The sequence below is a fragment of the Denticeps clupeoides genome, chromosome 15, assembly GCF_900700375.1.
Source record: "Denticeps clupeoides chromosome 15, fDenClu1.1, whole genome shotgun sequence".
Classification (NCBI taxonomy): domain Eukaryota; kingdom Metazoa; phylum Chordata; class Actinopteri; order Clupeiformes; family Denticipitidae; genus Denticeps; species Denticeps clupeoides.
The window spans coordinates 9038948-9061894 of NC_041721.1; the positions used below are offsets into that span (position 1 = coordinate 9038948).

General features: G+C 42.1%; 1 protein-coding gene across 1 annotated transcript in view; it reads right to left on the reverse strand.

Annotated features, from left to right (window-relative positions):
* The window catches only part of LOC114765084 (protein kinase C-binding protein NELL2-like), a 40524-nt gene extending 26011 nt beyond the window's left edge, over window positions 1-14513 (reverse strand). The window contains exons 1-12 of the mRNA XM_028955159.1: window positions 14202-14513; window positions 13943-14065; window positions 9472-9622; window positions 6530-6703; window positions 5834-5930; window positions 5663-5735; window positions 5413-5495; window positions 5028-5156; window positions 4233-4335; window positions 3027-3118; window positions 2315-2417; window positions 1751-1885 (exon numbers count right to left, since the gene is read on the reverse strand). Coding sequence (XP_028810992.1) covers window positions 1751-1885; window positions 2315-2417; window positions 3027-3118; window positions 4233-4335; window positions 5028-5156; window positions 5413-5495; window positions 5663-5735; window positions 5834-5930; window positions 6530-6703; window positions 9472-9622; window positions 13943-14065; window positions 14202-14283 — 1345 coding nt within the window. The 5' untranslated portion in view covers window positions 14284-14513. The remainder of the gene's footprint in view (window positions 1-1750; window positions 1886-2314; window positions 2418-3026; window positions 3119-4232; window positions 4336-5027; window positions 5157-5412; window positions 5496-5662; window positions 5736-5833; window positions 5931-6529; window positions 6704-9471; window positions 9623-13942; window positions 14066-14201) is intronic.
* Window positions 14514-22947: the final 8434 nt, after the last annotated feature.

The window sequence follows — 22947 nt, forward strand, 5'->3', positions numbered from 1 at the left end:
TGTATGTGTGTGTTTGAGGTGGTCTAGGGAGCTACTTCTTCACACAGCCAAGCAGAATGAGCTCAAGATCTGCCAGTACAAGTGGTGCGCAAGAAGCTGGAAGAGCAGGACTCGGGCGGGGTCTGTGCTAAAATAAGGGCTTATCCTAGCTGGCCGGCTCCCCATCCATCCTATTATCTAACGTCTGTCCTCTCGACAATAAACTAAATTACATCAAATTTCAGCGGACTACCCAGCGGGAATATAAATGCAACCATCATGCCCGTGTCTAAGAAGTCTTCAGTATCATATCTTTATTCCCTGCGGAGGCTGAGGAAAGCCCATCTCACACCACCCATCTTCACCACCTTCTATTGAGGGACTACTGAGTGCATTCTGACAAGCTGCATCACTGTCTGGTTTGGGAACTGCACCACATTGGACCACAAGACCCTACAGCGGACAGTGAGGACAGGTGAGAAGATCATCGGAGTCTCTCTTCCCTCCACTACAGATATTTACCACACACGCTGCATCTGGAAAGCCACCAGCATTGTGAAGGTCTCTGAACACCCCTCATATGCACTCCTCACCCTCTTACCATCTGGAAAAAGGTTTGGGCCCTCACTGCCAGACTGTACAATAGCTTCTTTCCACAGGCCATCAGACACCTGAACACTCAGGGACTTTCCCCTTTTGACTGACACACACAGACACACTACCTCTGTTATACTGAGAAATATTATTTATTATTGCACTGTTCCATTTTGCACAGCATTATTTGCATTATTTTTACTTCTCACATTTATTATTAATTTATACAGTTTAGCGCTGTCTGTCTCACTGCTGTCTACATATTTTTTGTTAAATGTTATTCTTGCACTGCTTGTGTCCCGTTTGCACTTTATGTAGCCCAGTTTGTCTGTGTCATGAAGGTGCACTTTATGTCAGTATGTAACTTTGTTTATTTGTTTAAATGTTACATGTAGCACCAGGTTCTGGAGAAACGGTATTTCGTTTCACTATGTACTGTGTAACGTGTATGTAGCTGAAATGACAATAAAGCTCAACTTCAACCTCAACTTCAATCCAAAGCCTCATTTGCATGACTTAATTACATTTTTTGTGTCATAACCTTGATACTGTCATAATTTTTTAGAAGAATAAATTAGCTATTCAAATTGATTAAAGAAACATCCACTACAAACTGAACTCTGTGATATACTTTTCAGAGCATGCTACTAGTGAGAAAAATTTCAAGGTGGTTGCATAGGTGGTTGCATAGCTTAGAACTCAAAATAATCAATATGATTAATATCAATAGGGTAATAATGTACTGACATTAAGAGTAGTATTTTTGAACACATGCTCTGCACTAAGCATGGGTCTTGTTCATAGGATGTGGTGAATGCTCAGGATGTGCATGAATGAATAAAATAATGAAACACGGTCTTTAGTAATCCTTGTTAATATATTAATGGGCACAGAATGAGGAAGTAGTCTGCATGAGAACAGCCATTGGGCTCCTCCAGTTTTATACCCTGTTCGGCATGATTACAGATCATTTACAAACCAATAAAAATAGTAGACAGTTTCTCTTCTTACACATACAGAGAACTACTAAGTGGTTCGTTCTATCTTCTTACCTTACACTATCAGACAAGCTCCATATGCCCTAATCAGGTTATTTAAGGTAGAGTTTGGATCTATTCAAATGTTTTTGAACAGATGTGAAAATCCACACAACTGGGTTCTGTCTGGGTGCTGGTACCTTGGCAGTAGGCGCTATCATCACGCAGTGAGCGGAAGCCATCCTTGCAGCTGCAGCACGCCCCAGCCTCCAGATTAACACACTCCGAGTTCTCAACGCAGATCTGGCTGCTGCCCTCAGCGCAGAAGTCATGTCCTGAGAGGGAGAGCGATGCTCAGTGCATGTCCATTGGAGGGCACGTAAACAAATCTAAATCAATAGACCTTTCCCTGGAGGTCGTAAACAGCAGAAAACAGGCATCCAACGCCATGGTGCCTGGAAGTTCTTCCGCATCTTGTTAAGCCCACAAGCTGTTTACTGGAAGAGGGTGTGTGTATGCTTCTAAATGTGTTTACAGTGCTGATTTGCTGGAAGATATAAAAATAACCTTTACTGTCAGAGATTCATGGGCCTGTGCTGACCGCAGACATTGTTTATGTGGGTAATGAGCAGGGATAGCAGGCCCTAAGAGGCAACTCATTACTACAGAGGTGGACAGTGATCCATCATCGTATGACTAGTGAGATTAAAGAGCTAACAGTGAGGTGTTGTGTGTGTGTGTGTGTATATAGGTGTGTGTGTTACCTCTACAAACTTTACAGCAGCGGTCAGTAAGGCTAATCTGCTCCAACTCTGGGCAATTCAGTTCAGGGCAGGGAGGGTCATCCACTTTGTTCATAGAGTGTTCCTACACACACACACACACACACACACACAGACACACAAGCGTGTGGATCAGTCTGAATGCAGGATTTCATAAACAGACATATGTGGGGTAGAACAATAGAGTGCCACCTCATAGATCCCTGCCTTTCAAGCCACTGTTTTTTGCCAATGTTTTTTATGCCACTGTTGTAGAAAATGCACTTTTTTACTGGAAAATACGGCAGCTTTGCCATTCAGTTGATCCTGCCTGATCATGCACTCTGAATCTTCACTAGCACACCCTGCTTCGGTAACCCTCTTCATGTTAGATCCAAACTGCCAACTGTGTTACACGGAGATAAACGATTTCATTGCACAAACTAAATCTAATCACATTCATATGTCACAGGGCAGGAAAAAAAATTCTCTGCTGTTTGTGGTACGAACCCTGGGTTATTATTACATCAGTGTCTTCAGCAGTGTTGAACAAGTTACTCAAGAACTTCGTTTTAACCTTCTGGCAACATATGTAATGTATTAGCCCTACACACTAAACACAATAATTAATTGCTGCAAATATGTTTAAACAGTATATACAGTATGTGTTGCATGTGTGTGTGTGTGTGTGTTTAGACCAAAGGATTGTTCTTACCTGACACTCAAACAACTGACAGTTTCCTTCAGCATCACGGACACTCTTCTTGTCGCGCTCCACATACACACGGCCTCTAAAGATACACACAGCTACACACACACACCAGGAAATCTCACATTAAAGCTGACTTTTCAAAGCTGTCTATACACGAGCGTGTTAAACACGGCTGCATTCATTACTCAAACACTCATCTCCTGGCCTATGATTGGGCAGCTCGCAGAGACACGGCACTGTGAAAAATTTATGCATGCGTGTGTGAGTGTGTGTGAGAGTGGGCCCGTCCTGGTGTAGAGTAGTGTCTCTTAGCAACGCGGATATGTGGTCAGTTACCATGGCGAGCGGTATGACTGTGCGCTGCATGCTGTGCTGCACTGTGGGATATGCAGGAGAGATGGAGAGCGTGAGACAGAGAGAACCGTGGGAGGGGAGGAACAGAAAGAGATGAGGAAGAAAAGATGTTGAGATGTTGTGTGATGAATGGAAGAAAAAGAGAAGAGAAGAGTGATGGGGAAGCAGGGAGAGCTACATGACTGGGAGAAAGGGAGATACTTATGCAAAACACAAAGAACTAGTTTATAAAATGTCACACAATAACCAAAAGAGGTGAAAAGTGTTGTTGAAGTACACTTATGCACACACACTCATTTATTTTCTATGTATAATGTAACACATCTAAACTATGTAAACTATATAATCCCTGTAATACCAAAAGTAATACATTATATTATTCTGTTATAAAATACTATTTGTATTATTATTATATCAATGATTATATTTTTATACATATTATTTACTTTTTTGTTTCACTATTTTTAATTTATAGGTTTGTATTAATATATAGGAATTTAAGGCTATATGAATGCAATATCCATGTCTTATAAAAGTGCACATGCACACGTTATCTGTTCACATGATTTTCTTTTGTTTCTATCATAATCTCCATTAGTTTAATAGATGAATCTATAGTCTTATTGTAATTCATAATGGAATGAATAAAGCCTCACATGAGTGAAAAGGGTTGGAAGTAAGGGTAACACTCTTAAAAACCCACATGCATTTCTTCCATGTAACTACAACAGTAATAAAATCTATAGATGATCTGCTTATGGCGTAGATTCCTTTGGATTTTGTAGATAAGTATTTTTCATATTGAAGCTCCCAATTAAATAATGACATTGAACAAAAGTTATGGTGTATACTCACGCTGGCACTCTTTGCAGCACGCTCCGGGCATGTATGTAGGGGCAGTATCTGGAGCACAGAGGAGAGGTGGGCAGTATACCGCCTCGCACTTCACCGTCCCATTCTGCAGAACAAACACCGGACCCCGTTAACAACCCCCCCACGCATTCGGAGAAGAGAGGTCAGGAGTGCATGTGCACTTGATTGTTTTATTGATGTTTATACCTCCTGAAGGTGCTGGGCCGCAGCATCGACCATCCCACATGCACCGCATTGCTTCTCTGGACTGATGGCAGTGAGTGTAATCATGTGTGTGTGCGGAGAACATAACAGTAAATTACGTCTAAATGGGTTTTGCTCCCAAGGTCACATCTTTAAGCAGATCGATGTATGTCCGTCAAAACACCGTACTTCTCAGTTAAAATGATTATTATTACTATATATAAAAATGAGTGATGAATCTACAGATCTAAGATTAATGACAAGAAAACAATCTAAAGCCAATAGTGTAAATATATGTATATAGAGCTCAACAACCTTCATATTTCATCTTGTTTTGACTGTTGAACTGGTTCTAAGTTAAACTGTTATTATTCTATGATTTGACAGTTGATGACAAATTGTGCTGCTCCAATACACCCCCTTTTTAGCAATATTGTAACATTAGTATTTCAATGATAATAATACTGATGCAGCCCATTTTTCAGTGTGTGCAGATGGAATAATAATAATAAAAATATTACTGCTTCAGTGCAACATTTTTTCTTCTAAAATAGAGAAAATTACAAAGAAGATAGGGGGAGGAACAGGGCTTACTGAGCATGTGCAGTTCCTGCATCCATCTATCCACGCATCACCCTCCCTGTACACCTCTCCATCCAGACTGCACGTCTTCTCACAGTAACATCCATCCAGGGACTTCATCTTCTCTTCAGCACGGGCCAGCTGTTCTCCAGAGAGAGGGGGAGACAGACAGATCATAACCACTGTTATCATTCATCTTTTATTACCCACCCTCAAAGGCACAGCAGACCATGCTGGCAACAAAACTGGAGTTTGACATGTAGCACAGGATCTCAGGGACATCAGATTCTAACCCATCATCACTTCCTGACAGGCCAAAATGAGCTGAAGCTATCAGGCAAAGCCAGAAAAATAACACAGGGCTGAGCGGGGAATCGAGAAACCCATCATTCTCTACCTTGCTGGAGGTCTTGGCCAGTAGGTCCTGAAGCTCCATTATCTTCTGCACTAGCCCATGGAAGTCATTACAAGTGGGACATGCTATAAGCAAACACAGCATCAGAGTCATGAATCACAATGAGACACCACTGAGCACATAAACACTTCCCTGCAGAGGGGCTGAGGAGCCGGCACGCCTCCGCAGACGTCTTATTTAAGGTAGTTATCTGAAGAAATATGCCCTAGCAATTCTTTAGATGAGTGCTTACTGCGGTTGAGGTCTGGACACTGGGAGATGTGGCCTTGGGGCATTAGGACCAGTTGAACGTCTTGCATGATGCCCTGGCAAAACAAGCAGAGCCGTTCACTTTTTTTTTGCAATGAGAGAAATGAGTCTGTTTCTACGTGATTTAATTGAATTGCAAAAACTGCATTTGTACCTTATAGAAACCATGAGCTGCATTCCTCTGTCCGAGCCAGACAGATGATAAAGCAGGGATGTCCATTGCAGGTGTGTCCACTACCCTCTCATAAATCCTAAAAAAAAAAAAAGAAAATAACATGATCAACAGAGCAGTGTACAATAGAACACTCTACACAATACAGTAACAATAATTCACTTTGGGGAGTCATAACAAATACTGGTTGCCGATCCTCTAGGTCAGCATTTCTCAAACCACCTCATAGCCACATTATAATAAAGTAGCAGAGGCTTAGGCTACTGTAGTAGCGATTTAGTGCCCAGGGTTGGTGTAATTATTTGGTATAGTCTGATTCTGAAGGTTTTTGGTGCCCCTTTATTGTTAATAAAGGTATTTTCATTACTTATCCAAAGAAACTAATCATAGTGACAATCCTTCTATAGTTAAGAGTCAGAGCTGAATGTATGCCTCAGAGACACATTCAGCGTAAGTGGGGTTTGAACCTGTGAATTTATGGGTCAATTATTTAAGGTTTGACTTTGTTACCCACAAGTCTACTACTGAAAAAAAAAAACAATGTAACCGTTAAAGAATGATGGGAATCTATTTAATACACTGTATTAGCAAACACACACATTCTGCCTGCATTTCCCATGACTTTGCAAATGCTGACTATGAAGTGAAGTTCAAGTCCAAGTTCAGCGTGTTGCTGACCTGCTGCAGTCCACATGCAGGACTATGTGCGAGGAGCTCACGCCCACCGAGATCTTGTGCCACCGATCATCTGCCAGGCGGTAGGGGAACACTTCGGTGTGTGGCCGCTGGTCCTGGGTGTGGTAGTGCAGGCGGATCTCATTGCGGGGCGCGCTACTTTCCAGCTCCAGAAACCTGGGGAGGGAGGGGCCAGAAGAAAGGGATCAATTTGAGTTTCTCAGCAACGTTTAGCTGGCTGTCTAGCCCACGTCCTGCCCAATGAACTTTAGGCCTTAACTGTGTTCATCTGTATCTGCATGTGCTTTCGAAATGCAGTCTCTACATGTGAAGGTTGTGATTTATTGGAAAAAAACACAACATTCATTGTGCAATTAAACATCCAACTTCTCATTCACTCTGCTGATAATGACAATGTTTACCCTGCAATAAAAGTAACCCCGAGCCGCTGGACTACATTAGCCATATACTAAGACAAAAAAGTTTAGAGTGGAAATTCCTTGTAAATGTTCGGTCCAATATAATAATTGAGAGAAAAAACAACAACTGCCAGTAACACTGTACAACAGTTCTGAGGAGCTGTCTATGGTGCTGAGGGGTTAACCAGGCTGACATCTTGACACAACTTCATGAAAATAACAATCTGTAAAAGAGGTGAGTCCAGGCAAAGGTGAATCGCAGAGCACAATGATGCTAATATGGAAAAAGTAAAGCTGCCAGCAGAAGAAAGTGAGTGCATTAGCACGGTGTTTTCGGAGAAGCGTAAGGATTACAGCGAAAGCTGAAACTGAATGAAAAAAAAAAAAACCTAATTACAGATCAGCAGCAGAAAACTTATCTACTGACTGAATCTAATGAACTTCCTCTAGCAGGCGAGAAGGTTTCTTGCTGGTGAGTGCTGTGAAAAGAACATGCCGCTCCTCAGTGTACAGACCAAAAGTGTGAACTTAGCACTGATCTGATGAACAAAGTGACTGACATTTCCTGAGACATGCGCGCACGCACACACACACAGACAAACATATAAATGTCAGTCTATTCCCTAGTCAGGAGCTGCTATAACTGATCCTAATGCACATTGCATAACATAGAAATATTGTCATATTACTATAAATTGCAACGGTTGAGTAATAATTTTGTGAGCATAACATATATTGTGTAACATATATATAGACACCATACTATTAAACATATGTATTTACACAAATGTATTTTAATAAATGTATAAATACAAAAATAATGATTACTTAATTACATTTTGATGTAGACATCCCAGGTAACACTAATACTAATAATTCATAAAATAATTGCCTTGACTTCTCTACCGAACATCAGTTCCCTTAGACCCAGAAACTCAGTGACCCTCACTGAGGACACACTGTCATTCATCTTAATACTTTGACTGGGAAAATAGTGTTATAGTGATTTTTGAGGAGGTGGTCAAGTAGTACGGGAAAACAGGGAAGTGTGACAGGGTGAAAGGTCAGTGTGACTAAGTGATCAATACACTGCTTAATAAATGTCACCAGTCAGCCAATTTCATGGATAATACAGGCATTCAATCAAAAAAGGGGAAAATGGAAATATTCAGGAACGGTTGACAAGTCTCTTATGAGATTTCAACAGCCTATCTTCATGAAATGTCAATTTCTGCAGGGATTGATATGGGTAAACAAATTTCAAATTCAAAATTTATTTGTCACATACACAGTCATACACGGTATGATATGCAGTGAAATGCTTTAGCAACTGCTATAGACCACTGCTACAGTATGGCAAATATTGCAAGTATACAATGAATCAATATGCAAATATTGCAAACATAACCAAATATTACACTTTTATGTTTTTAACATAAAACATAAAATATGTGTAACAGGTAGGGTGAAGGGGTGCAAATGAGCAAAGTAAAGTAAAAAGTAAAAAAAAAATTGTGCAAGAGTAAAAAATTTGTGCAAGGGATGACAATGGACACTGGTCCTGCCTAGAACCATGCTGACATCAGCTCAGAGGTAGAGGTGGCCAAGAGGTCACCAAGTGTTAACTAATTCAAGACTCCATTTGATTCCCTTAAACCCTTCACTCCCCTAACTCTCCTTCCACTCGTTTTCTAAATCTTCCCTTCCAGTTCATGGTCAAGAGAAAATGAATTCATGTGAAAATTTTACATGTGAGGCACAATTCTTATGTAACAGCTATTGCATCTATGTGTAATAGGCAAGTATAAAAAATCAAGCAAAATAAACTTTTCCCACAACTTTATTACTAATAACAACACAAAAGCCAAGAGCTGTTAACACTTGTTATTGCTCTGGAAACCTTAATGAGATTTTGTTATTTTGCTGACCCCATGGAATTATCATCCCATAATTCCAGCACATATTCACTCACTTTGGCTGCAATTACTGAAAAATGTCACAGCCTATGATTGTGATTAGCCGGATTTATGAAATGATTGACACCAACAATCACAGCTGTATAATGTACAATAAATAGCGAAGAAAAAGAACACATTGAATGTCTGAAAATGTATAGTCCAGTGCAAACGTTTTAGGCAGTTTTAAAAATACTATAAACTAAGAAGATTTTTAAAAATGAATAGTTTAATTTAGTCAATGAAACAAAATGCAGTGAAGTCAAAATCAAATCAATATGTAATCAATTTTTTTATTAATTCTTCTCCAGATCTTGGAGAACTAACAACAGACCTTCGGGGCTTCTTTTTGTAATCCCAGACAGACTCAATGGTGAGATCAAGGTTGTAGGGGGGCATACCATCACTTCCATGACTCTTTGTTGTTCTTTACACTGAAGATACTTTTTAAAGACATTGCATTGGGGTTTTGGGGTCTTTTCAGTACTGTATACAGTAAAGATACAGGTAAGCACATAGACATGGCCTCTGATCCCTTAGACGATATGAATAGAAAGTTGAGTGTGTGTACCTCTGCTCGGAGTGGTGTATGGAGAGGATGACTCCTGAGTTGAGTCTCTCCTGTTTGAGGGTCAGCAGCAGGGTGAACTCGATTCTGCCCCTCAGCTTCTGCAGAAGCCCCTCGGCTACAGCGGCCGACGCCCGTACGTTCCTCCATGAGTCTGACAAATGAGAAAAAAAAAACATGTAATAATCCTTTTAAAACGGAGGTACGTGTACAGTTTTACGTTTATTATCTAAATAATCCCAGCTAAGGCATAGCTGTACTCCATTCAGCATTTCAGGACATGAATCTGTGGGATAAAATGGGACGATTAGGATGTTTGGATTACGGTGCTTTTCTGTACTCACATTCACTGTACTTTTAAACTCACATTCACTGTTTTTTTCTATTGTAGGACTATTTATTTGCATACTTGTATATTGAATCTTAGATTATACAGTCAACATAGTGTCTGTGTTATTGTCTTTTGCTGCTCTTATGTACATTTTTGCTGTCTCCAAACACCTGTACCATCACATACTGTAAATTGTGTGTCTATTTGAGTGTTTTTATTTTTGAAGGAATAATTTCCCTAATGCACAATAGTTTTTTCACTTGCATTAAATGTGGAAAAATGTGTTTGCTTGATTACCTTCCACAATAAAACTGTTTTGCTAAGTACTGATAAAACATATCTATTGTAATTTTTCTTGGCAAGCCTTGGGCTATATTATTCCAGTGATAAACAAGACTAGATAGTTTTCTAGGGGCAGTGGTGGCCTAGTGCATTAGGAAGTGATCTTGAACTGCCAAGTTGTCACTGAGGTCCGCTTGAGCATGGAAATCCTGAAGATGTCTTTGACCCACGCCTGGTATGTAGCACTGCGCTGAGTGCAAGCTTGAAAATAGTGCCAATATGTCTTTGTAGCTGTCCATGGACCTGAGACACCTACAGACAGACACCAGGTTATACAAGAATTGAGAATGCAGGGGAACGGGAGAAAGTGGGGACATCCACCAGGCATGTAATGTTTTTGCAGGTTGGAGTTTAAATCATCCAGGATGAGTGTGTGAGAGCTGTCAACCATCCCTATCTGCTCTTCCCATTATAAAATTTTATTTACAAAAACAACAGCAAAGGTCTTCATCTGGGTTAAGCATAAAAGCTAAGCATAAAAGCTAAGCATAAAAAAGGACTGGGCTATGGTCCTTTCTAGTTTCTTTCTTTATATTCCAATAAATCCAGATGATGTACTTGAAGTGGCATTAGCAAAAAAGCAATGCACAAATATGATCGGTGTCAAAAATAAAGAAATAAAATCCAAAAGCTTTTCCTTGATTCTTCAGTCGTGACAAGCACTTCTGTTCCTCTCATGGTGGGATCCTGTGCCAAGTTACCCCACACTGATGTTTCTACACTGCCTTCAATGCGGACCATCCAGGAGAGATCGTTCAACCATTTGCCTTCTTCACAATCAGAGCAAAGCAAAGGGAAAGAAAAAGAGGAGAACAAGAGCAAGTTGGAGAAGGAGTCTTCTTTTCCTCTCTCCCTAGATGTTTTGCCCCATGTCCCCATCGCCCTCCAATGCAGACGTCTCTGGTACTTTAATGGACTTAATGAATAAGTGATGAGGTATCTCAGAAGCAATCACATTGGAGAAGGTTGGATTTTAGCCACAGGCCATAATCCAGACGCCAGGCAGCAGGTAATGGCCTGGTGGGCCACGATAAAACCCTCAAGACTACGAACCGCTGTTCACAGATCTGCAGTAAACTCTGGAACATAATGCAAATGTTCCTCGGTGTGTATGTGTGTAGATGGGTTAGCTCTGATGGTCCAAATATTTCAAGCCCAAAATGCACAGTACTACAGTACTGTTCAAATGCAATACAAACCAGTAAAAAGGAAATCACTGTTTATCTAATATGCATGCAATTTACCTTTAGATCGTCCCTTACTGTTGGGAGAAAAACTTGTTTCACTTCTGCCTTTTGCACAGTACTGTATGTAAAAGATCTAGTGTATAACAGTAAAAAAAACATGACAGTTGCTCAACGGATAAATTTACCATCTTTATTAGGTGCATCATGCTTAGCTAATATTCTAAATCATTCACTGTTTTTTGCAGTTTGCCCGTCTTTGTCCTATGGACAGAGTCCAAACTAGACTGTGACACGAGCCAATCATACCAACGATGCTCAAGAAACGCTGGCAGGATTCTATCGTCCTCGCTGCAAGAAATCACATATTGCATTATGTATCGTGTGAGGAATGTTCTTTCCATGAGTGCTGACCTTGAGGGTCTAGGAGAATACAGAAAGAGAAGGGGAGAGGGAGCCGGTGAGCAGGAATTAAAAGCGAGAGAGGAAAGAGCGAGGGAGGGAGGGCAGCAATCATTACATGGTTTCGGTACCCAGCAGAATCCATAAACACAGAACGGGCTCGGAACTGGGTCCGGTGGGAAATGAGAACAGCGCAAGAGCTTCCCTGCTATTTCGGGATGCGGAGACAGGCCTGCTGAGCCGACATCTGGTGCAGCTCCCTGCATCCATCTTCCCTTGTCCACTTATAGTCTCCAAACCGCGGGACGAGCTTCCGCCCCGTCTGCCCGGTTGCGTCCAGTATGCACAGCGCCGAGGGGGACCGGTTACCAATAGTCCCTCTGGCTACTGGGGTCAAACAGAGAGCAGGTTCTAACAGCCGATGAAAGTTCTCCAGAACATGGCCGCTATTAAACTGTAGTTTTGTTGGGTTTTTATTTAGCAAAGTTTAAACCTTTTTCAACAGAACTCACGCCATCATTGCCAGAAGGTGCTCAGAACTTGTAAGAACATTGCGCGGCGTCCTGATAGTCTTCCCCGTTACGTTATAACTGGTGCGGAGAGGTCTGTTTACACATGATGAATATTTCATGACCAATTACAGCAACACGGCGAACAAGCGAGTCTGCACCGATTAGCATCGCATTAATCAGCTCAAATCAAAGCGCATTGTAAAGGCTAAACCTGTCGGGCTAAACGGCCAACACACCAAGTCCGGTTCCTCTTGCAGGATGTGTGGGTGCGCGTGCGTGTGCTAACGTCTGAGTGGACGATGACAGATCTCATTCCAGGACAATTCAGTCCAAATGAGAACGTGATCCTAGTCCATGTTTTGGAAGGATATGTGATACAAAAACAGCATCAGGTTTCAGTTTCAGCAAGGCAGAGTCAGAATGCGCATAAAAGATGAAAATAATGCACAGTAAAAAAGTATTGAAAAGTACCACATTCTAAGATGAAAGTAAAAGTGAAGTGATAGTCATTGTGAAACATGGCAGCACAGCACACGGTGACACAACGAAATGTGTCCTCTGCTTTTAACCATCAGTGAAATGGTTTGTGTGTGTGGGCCGAGATTACTTTATGCAATTTGATATTTGTCTTTCCTCCCGTATACGCAGAGTAAATCACTAGATAAAGTTGCACATTTTTACGGCCTGCGCTCCCTTACAAAAAGCAAACAGAGCATCTCTGTTGGAGGCGGTCTGTGCCACTTTCAAGGGGAACAAATTAGGGACACAGGGACACAGGGAAACAGGGTCCTGCAGCAGCCGCAATTCACTTATCACTTGCACACCAACACAAAGCCCCCTTCACACTCACAATGTGACATCAGCGCAGTAAGACCTGATTACTGCCCAGCATTCTCCCCGTCCACCTCCCATACTCCTTCTCCCCCGTCTCTCCGCCCTCCCTCACTTCGTTAGAACACAGTGAAGGACGGTCCGCAGGGAGTCTGACAGGGCCTTCATTTAAACAAGGCACAGACAGCGGCGGCAAAATAAATAAATAAATAAATAAATAAACGACAATACAGCGGCATCAGCGGCATCGCAACAGCTCCACTGTAATCTCACCACAATCCCATAACTCCTCTCGGCACCAGAGATCAATGCTGTACCATCTGACCCAATTAGGTGAGGACAGAGCAGCCACAGATCTCTACAGCATGGCTACCATGTGTGATGTGTGTGTTTATGTGTGTGTTTTTTATATATATATATATATATATATATATACACACACACACATACATACACACACACACACACACATATATATATATATATATATAACAGCTGAGCCAAATTATATGAATATTATTGACTGTCCTCCACATCTGCGTTTGAACATGCAAAGTGGGTTTTATCTTTGTTTTATGTATCTCAGCAGATGAATCTTATCTTACTTCAAATACCAGCTTTGTATGTGTGTGTGTGTGTGTGTGTGTGTGTGTGTGTTTGTTATCAAGTAGGAAATAACGGACCACTCCATCCTAATGGCCAGACACACCTCCGCTCCCACAATCCGGGGTCTTAAAAAGCCCCACTGATGTTTTGCTGCTCTGTTGATCCACTGCGAGATTAAGATTAAGATTAAGTGTTCCCACATCTGCTCCTCTTCCTCTCATCACATTAATTCACCAGGAGGTCTCGTCGTGTTCGCGTCCACGTACCTTGGAAGAGGAAGGCTCTGCTCTGGTTGTGGAAGCCCCGAACTTGGAGAACTCCGGAGAAGGACTCGCCGAGCTTCAGCTCCTCCAGGACGTCGACGCGCTGCGCCGGCTCGGCCCCCGAACCTGCAACCAGCCGCACGATGATGTAACTCCGTGAAACGCGCCGCAGTCGACCTGCACGGCGCGTATTTACTCGCGGCGTAATTCTACTACCGAGATTCTACATCCAACCACAACAATCAACGTCAAAGCTCGTTACCTGACCAAATTCCAAAAGTGCCGAGCACGAGGGAAACTTTTAATAAGTCCATGGCGAATAAAATATATGTATATAAATACATGAATATATATGTAAAAAAAAAAAGAAAATTAATCCATCCTCGCCTCCGCGCCCTGGGATGAGAACGGCACCGCGGGGCGTCAGCGGCACGTCAGCATGGTCAGGCTTAAAACATGCATTTAAAAAGCCCGAACGAAGCCCGGAAAGAAAGTTTACAGCGAACCGACGCGCCGCGACGACCCAAGCGCTCGGGCTCCGGCTCCGGCGAGTCGTCCGCAGGACGCGGGCAGGTGCGCCGTGTCGTCGTGGGCGGGAGCGGCGGCGCGGAGGGCGGGGAGACGGGCCCGCTGCTGCCCCCTAGCGGCCGATGCTGCAACTCACCAGCTTATATCCAAGAACGTGCAAGGTGCTGGTTTATGGAAGAAAACCTGTTCCATGGGACTTTGGTGTTTAGCAGAGGTGTTTAGCACTTGTTGGCCCCTTTGCCTTCACTCTGCGGTCCAGCTCACCCCTCGATTGGGTTCAGGTCCGGTGACTGTGGAGACCAGGTCTCCACTTTTTGTTAAGTACATAACTCCACATGTGTTCATTCATAGTTTTGATACCTTCAGTGAGAATCTACCATGAAAATAAATAAAACACATTGAATGAGAAGGTGTGTCCAAACTTGTCCTGTACTGTACTATGTGTGTGTGTGTGTGTGTGTGTGTGTGTGTGTGCGTGTGTGTGCGCGTGTATAAACTCTTCTGGCTCTTGAAGTAATTATTGGTCACTGGCGGATTCACGAAAAAGGTGACATCAAAACTGACTGTGAGAGTAAAAGCTCCTGCAGCCTGGACACATTATTTGTCATTATGTGCCACTTATTGACTGCTTTCTCCATTTTAGGCCATTTTAATCATGATTGGCCGAAAACAGTCTAGCAAATCAAACTCTTCAATGGGTAATCTGGCAAAAAAAAAAAACATCTGCAAAGGCATCAGGCATGTTTCTCAGGTGTATGTAAATTTGATATTTTGTACACTGGAAAGTATACTACATAATGTCTACTGTACTATGACGATTGTCACACTTCCTCTATTCTGCTCTGAATGTCTCTGTCTGGTGCTGCACAGATTGTTTTTGTGTTCTACCCCTGGCACTTGCCATTTAATAAGAAAATTATTCAATTACGAACATGTTTGTAATGCATTGTGCCTCCGTATGTGTTTTCCTTCCTCAGAATATGCCAACAGTATAATACCCTCAATAAAATTTAAATCTAGGAATCGTTTTTTACAAGTAGTGAAGGGAGTTGAAAGACTTCTACTTCTTTCATGTGTGCATTGTTGCTGTCAAGCCCTGGTGAGAAGATGCCCTTGAAAGTCTTCAGAATGGGATGCGTTGCCATGGAATCGGTAAACTCATTAGCATGTTCCCGCAGGTCAGAGGCTTATAATGTCCCAGGTTAACTGCATATATGGAACGTCTGTCAGTGTGTGTTCTTTTTAATTGTAAAGCTTTGGTGTACAAGCAAGGTTAGTCTTAGAAAAGTCTACTTAGAGGCAGTTATTACCCTTGGTCCTAACAAAGCTATAAAACAGACCTGTGTGTGTGTGTGTGTGTGTGTGTTTGCTCTGAGGATTGCTATCTTTGTAAGAAGCTGCCCAATTTTCAGAGGAAATCCATCCTCTTCACTGTGTAAATGGCAGGAGGGGGATGTCTGCGGCTATTACTGCTGTATCTGTTACCTGCCTCTGTGTATTCACACACACACACACACACACACACACACACACACACACACACACACACCACACACACACAAACACACATTGCAAGACATCCAAGCACTCCTCATTGACATTCAGCCGGGAAGCACCCTACTTGCTTCTCTAAACAGCTCGACATTTCAGCCTGGTGAAAAGACAAATGAGGGGAGTAGAGCCCTGACCCCACCCGGTGACCTCTCCCACTCCCTCATCACCACTCCATCACTGCACTCCTCCACCTCCGGCATAAAGGAGGAGTGGGACCTGCCCTACGAAAGCATTTAAGACAGATCACAGGCTTCCAACGTTTTAATCACTCAAACGCCACAATGAACAGGAGCCGTACTGAAAGCGTATGGGCTGCAGAACAAAATCACAGACAATAATGGACAATGTTTGTATGAGGAATGGTTCACTCTGCTGATGGATGCTATGACAATGACACAAAGGACACTATGTCTTTCCATGCAAGAAAAACACATCTGTCCAGATCTATCGCTGAACATTGCACATCCATTATTAATGCGTCACGCCACGAAAATCCACCCGCCATACATCTAATTACGGCATATTGCAACAAGTTATTAATTATTTAGGAGCAACGACAAACAAAGAAATCTCTCAAATAGAACCAGGCGCCTGAGCAGCCATCAGTGTGTCGATTGGGGAACAGGGAACCTCAGATCATGGTTCTTCAGAGTGGAGCATCTCTGAAGTCCCAGACTGTGGGTTGACTGCAAGGCACTGCTTCATAAACCTAGGGACATTTCAACTGCAGAGCTGGAGGTTGATCGACCCAGGGGGAAAAAAATGCAGAAAATAATCCAGCAGCCCACCCAAACGTCCATCAACTGTCTTTATCACCAACCCCACACTAACGCAGCAGGGGGGGGTGCAAAGGAGAAGAAGCTTATCAAAAGTGAAAGATGGGGTCCTGTGATGAATGGTCACGTCATATCCTAGTCCCACCCTCTCATGCCTAGAGAAATGATGCAGGTACAGAAACATGACAACAGCTGATATTACGCATGATTTCCATAAGGCGCGGCACACCAGTACAGAAGGCAACAAGAAGCTCGTCCATGCACAGCTCAATAACTGTACCATTACAGATGTGTTAATAAACAATCTGCAGGACTAATACACATTAACACGTTTAATTGTTTCGGCGTAGATGTGCCACCAATGCCAAAAGAGATTCTGTCTTTGTTACATATATACCGAGATATTGAAATATTGTCATGGTTTTGGTCATTGCTCCTTTTATTCAGTTCACTTTGGTGCAGTGGGGCAAAATAATCCACACTGGCCATGTACCTGTGGCAGACGGAGGAAACGTTTTACCCTCCACGCAGTGAATAATAATCCCCCTGCCAGCCCTGCCGGCCCGGATAGACAGAGGTTCAGTTCCACATGTGGCAGGGTTCAGGGTGCAGAGGGCCAATATCTTTGGATGTTTAGTTAGGGTGACCAGGCATGTGCCAGAAACATCATGGGCACCCTACACGCACATTCAATTCCACTCGCACTAGTGGCTCGGTTTCCTGCCCACTCATGCTAGCAGAAGCATCACCAATAGCTGTTTTTGAACTGAGACCACTTCATCCATCCACTGTGGCACATTCTGTCTCCAAATGCAGCCTTTAGAAAGAGGTGAGGCCTTAAACTGATCTCCTGTTCCTAGTGATCTACCAAATTACTGGTCTCGAATCATGAACTAACACTGGACAATATGGACCAAATGTCCTACCTTGGTATTTTTAGGCTAAATGGGCTGAATGTAAGTCAGCTGGAATCCAATGTAACACCAGAACATGGCCCATAGAAATCCTCCCACAGAGAGAGATGTTGTTGACACAGGAATGTGTAAAACGGTGCCGGAATTTACGGATTCAAAACAGTAGGGTGTGGGTGTAATAGGATGGACATCAAGTCATCTTCCTGTCTGATGTTTCTGAATGTTCTGCTAGGGACATGTTGAGATAGAGCAGCAAATGACAAATTTGACCATTATGAACTGAATGTCACAACCCAACCCCTCCCCCTCACCCTTCCCTCATATGATGTGAGGCTTGTGCATTATTGATGTACACTAATGATGAAAATGGGTGTTTAATTTTAGGCACCCATGGAAATAGCCTATACAGTGAAAGACTGCCCTGAGGAGGGGAACGGGCAGAAAACTATTCAAATGGTTTAGCCTGCGGTTGGAAAAGGATTATTGATTGTGTTCATTCAGAGACAGTGATGTCACAATTGATCCACACTGCTTTCACAGCACAGGGGAGGGTGATTGAAGGGAAAAGCAAAAGCTTGCATAGATGATTATTGGGGCAAATAAAGTGTCATGCACACTAATGTCCCCGCACTGGGTTCCATGTCATTTCTCGAACAGCCTCAGAGGTTTTTAATATCAAATACCAGCGAGCACAATATTGTATGTTCAAATCAATTTTAATGCAGCACGTAAAATTAGCACAAACGCTGACATCACTAACGCAGACCTTACCTGGTGCTGGAGGGACGATTTGCATCATTTGCAACAACCTTCAGAGACTGGAAGGATTTAATGCAAGTTGCAATGCTGCCATCTAGTGATTAAGGCAGGGCTGCAGAAGACCAAGGCCTCTCAGGGGAGGTTTAGTAAATTCATTTGGCAAATTCTGTCAGTCTGTGTTTACTGACACACTATATATATGTGTTAAGTTTAACATTTACATTTTACATTTAAAGCATTTTTCAGAAGTCACTCTTACCCAAAGTGGGGTTTAAGATGATACCTATAAAGATGCAAACAAATTGACATGACAGAAAACAACACATTTCCCTTATGTATTTCAGACAATACAAGTTACTGAGCAGCAACCAGTGGAGATACCAGCGGACAGCATTCGCCCAGTGATGCCTGGAGGAGACAGCTGATACGCCGACATTTTCTACTGGATCAGCAGTTCACCCTCATGCTCGGACTCTTGCATTTCAGAGTCATACTGGGTTTTGCGTAGGAATGTCGTCACTCACCTCGAATGCGTGTGTCTATGCGTATGACTGCACGTGACCCACTGTAGGTCAGAAGATTCGCTGAAGAATCATTTTTCATTTATCTGAAGCACAGACAGACTGTTAGGTCACACAACATCAACTAATGAACAAAAAAAAAGTAGTATTTTATTATTACTGTTATTATTTACAAATCTAATACATGGCAAATAATCTGAATTCTACATTTAAACAGAGAAATAAACCAAAAAACACATCAAGGTCCCCACCCACAGCAAACTTTCTGTTCAAATCCAAAAGCCTCAGTAATCTCTAAATATAAAGTTCATAGACAATCTTTCTATATATCTTTGCATATACTATCAGAATATAAAAATATTTACATATAGCATATGCAGTCATTTAAATAATTTTGCACATAAATATTAATCTGCTCTCTAATGGGGATTGGTTTCTAACAACATCTGGTCACAATACGGTTAAAAATTCAAATCAACAACCTGCAGTCAAATACACATGCACTCATCTCAGCACCAACACACACTCTATGCTTTTAAGGGTTAAATGTCAAGGGGTCCAGCACATGACTCGATTTCACGTGTTGCATGGTCATTCATTAAAGCGGAAGCTTACATTACCCTTGAAAAAAAGGAATGATTCATGGTTAATGCGAAAATTTGTGCATTTATGATGCATAAGCTTGCAATGTGGAGAAATTTTAGTTTGCAGAGTAAATATATTACATGTGGATCCAGGTTTTCCATGCTGTAAAGGTGGAGCATGTTATTCAACATGATTCCGATTGTCATAAAAAGCCATGCATATGACTCTCAGCTCCATACAGGTTAGACAGTACATAATGAAATGAAACAACATTTGTCCAAAAACCAGATGCTACATGTAACATTTAAACTAAGTTACGAATTGATATAAAGTGCAAACATATGACAAAGACAGTGTTATTATGATAAGTAATTGATATATACCCAGTAATCAGAATTGAAGGCTTTGAAAATGAATGAAAGCAATTTGCTGTGTTTGTGGTGCAATTGAATGTCAATACTCCCATATTACACTGATCACATTGTATTCCAAGAAGGAACAGGATCTCTCTAAAGATGTGCAATGAAAAAAAACTGACTTCACTAAACCTAGCCCTAACATACAAGTTCAGAAACAGAGACATTCAGAGACATCCATGTCAGGGTGGTGTGTATGGGGCACACGTGCAGACCTGATTTCATGTGGCAAATGCCATTTTCAACAAGACCCTGTGGAGACACAAAAGATGGCAGGCAGGCAAAGGACACAGTTCAAAAGGAGACATGCTGAATACAAAGATCAAACTAAGAGTCCAAAGGGTGATACACAGGGGTATTACAAAGAGCAAGATTTTGTCTAAAATGTAATCTATCGGAGGAAAATGATCGAAAGAGTGTAATCTAATATTAAAACGAGAAGACACATTGCCGAATTAGTGAACATGAAAATGAAAAATTATCAGTTCAATTCCCTTTATAAATTCTGGACCAGAATTCTTCTCTTTGACATTTGGGACACCAGTTGGACCCAAGTAGAAACAGGGAAAAAGGAGTGCAAGAGACCACATTGTACAATGAAGAGGCTGATGGCTGTGAAGAGCACTGGTTGTGGTTGATGGAGTCCAGAGAGATGTGAGACTTGGACTTGTTGGTTCTTGCATATGAACACCAGAGGCCATTGAGGGCAACAGAAGAATTGCTGAACCAGTTCCAGACATTGAACATTTGAACAGCTCTTTGGCAAGAAAAACGTCCAGGTGCTTATCCAGCTCCAGCTTGATGCTGCTTGTTGCCACTGCAGCACTCTGGGATGGTGCCCCTGTCTCCATTGGCCAGGTCTGGTTGGCCAAGAGAATGACAGATGTGAAACACTGAAACACGGATTGAGGATGAAAGGCCTGGTCAGCTGCTGTGGACCACGCCAGTTTAACAGCTTATCTTTGAGGATGAGATGTGAGGAGTGGCACCAGGTGAGCTGGAGGTGAAGGTTCAAGAAGCCTAGGAAACACTGGAGTAAATTGAATGAGGTGGTTCAAGGACACTCCACGGACACAGAAGGCTCGGTAAGGTGGCATGCCCCTGAAACTTCATAAAGGAGACGTGTGATTGGCACATTTTTATATTCATGTGCAAAGCATGGTGCTGCTTGAGACAAAAAAATAGTAGCTGCGTTCTATCAAGGGCCAGCCGGAAATTTATACTGCACACCACCGAGACTCTCACATGCCAATTCCACAGAAACGGCTGGATGACACATGGACAAAAGAAAAGAAACACACAGACACTGTCCTTAGGCCTGATGTATCATCTGCAATGTCTCTATTTCTTCATTTTGCCACAGGGCTACAGCAGAACAGGAAAGCAAGGAGGTAAAGAATATCCTTAATCCTTACTTAATGAAGCAGAAAAGGCTGAGCCAAGGGCTCACTACAGTCCTGCTAAGCAGACATGAGTCTATGCTTTTCATAATTCTTCCATAGATGGTATGCATATCGCCCCAACTTTGCATTCTATATTGTTCAACGCGTCAACCTTCCTTCCTTTGTACTTTTTATTGAAATCTTCCTGGTTAGAACCAGGGAAATACTGGAATAACAGTAACAATAACGGTATTTTTGATTTAGGTCATATCCTGTAAATGTGGACTCAAAAACAAGTCAAACCTTGGAAAGAGACATAAAATTGTCTTGCAATGTACTCCTTATTCGACACTGGAAAACACCATCAATAACTATATAATAACAGACCATATACATAATCAAGGGGGAAAAAAACAATTGACGTCAAGAACCCATGGCACTACGTGAGCTATTACCATAATAGATGGTAAAGGTTGTGAGCAGAAGAGCAGAGGTGATGGAGTCAGAGGTGGTGACAGAGGAGGAACAGATATTGCACAATTAGAGGGTTCATTAGTCTGGAGGCTGCGGGGACATTCAGACAACACACACTGCTTCCTTGTGCATGGTCTGTTTCACATTGTCTGTGAAGAGCTTTCACGTGGACCCCTATGTACGTGTCCCTTCTATTTTTCTTTTTTATCCCGCAGCTAAGTGAGATAGACAGCAGAACCAAAATGAGCAATGACATGCACGCTGGTCCAAAGGAACATGAGGTGGCATGAGAGCTCTAAACATGTGGCTTGAGGTCAAGGTGTTACTTTTCTGACACACATCACAAGCACACACAGAAGACTCCAAACACTATTGGCACGTGACTGTTTGTGTGACACACACACACACGCACACACAAACTGAATACACACTCACATGGAGTAGCTACAGTCATCAGGCCGTCATCACTGATAGGTCCTGATCCGAGGAAGTCGTGCTGAAGAATTGTTCTTAATTGTGACTTAATTATATCTTGTTATTCAAATGGGAAGCACAGAACCTACTAAACCTACTTTAAACCTAAAAAATACTGTGATTAGATTTTTATGTGACATTCATTTGTACCCTTTAAAATCTCTAGACCCACAGTCCATGACTCCATTTTGCATTTCTGTATTAATAAAGTTTATTTTCCTTGGGTTTTAAGGATTTCATTGATTTCTTAATGCAATTGGGAGCTCTGACATCCAACTTGCGATTATCACCATCAACACTGCATCACAAATAGTTGTTTACAACATAGATTATAGATCATTACTGATGCTCCTGGAATCATTCAGCCTCCCAATGATTGATCAGACCCAAGTGTCCAGTGTGCCTTCAGCTGAGATCCACCATGGGCTCTTTTGTTGAGGTCAAAATACCTGACAAAGTTGAAGGTCTTCTTGATCATTTGGCACAGCTTGGCTTACTCAAGCCTTGTGCTGATTGTTTGGCTTCAGGATTAGTTCCATGATATGCCCCAAGTACTTTGGTGCACATCATACTGTTTGAATGAGAAGTTTGACATGGTGTGGCTTCATTTGCACCACCTTAAAAA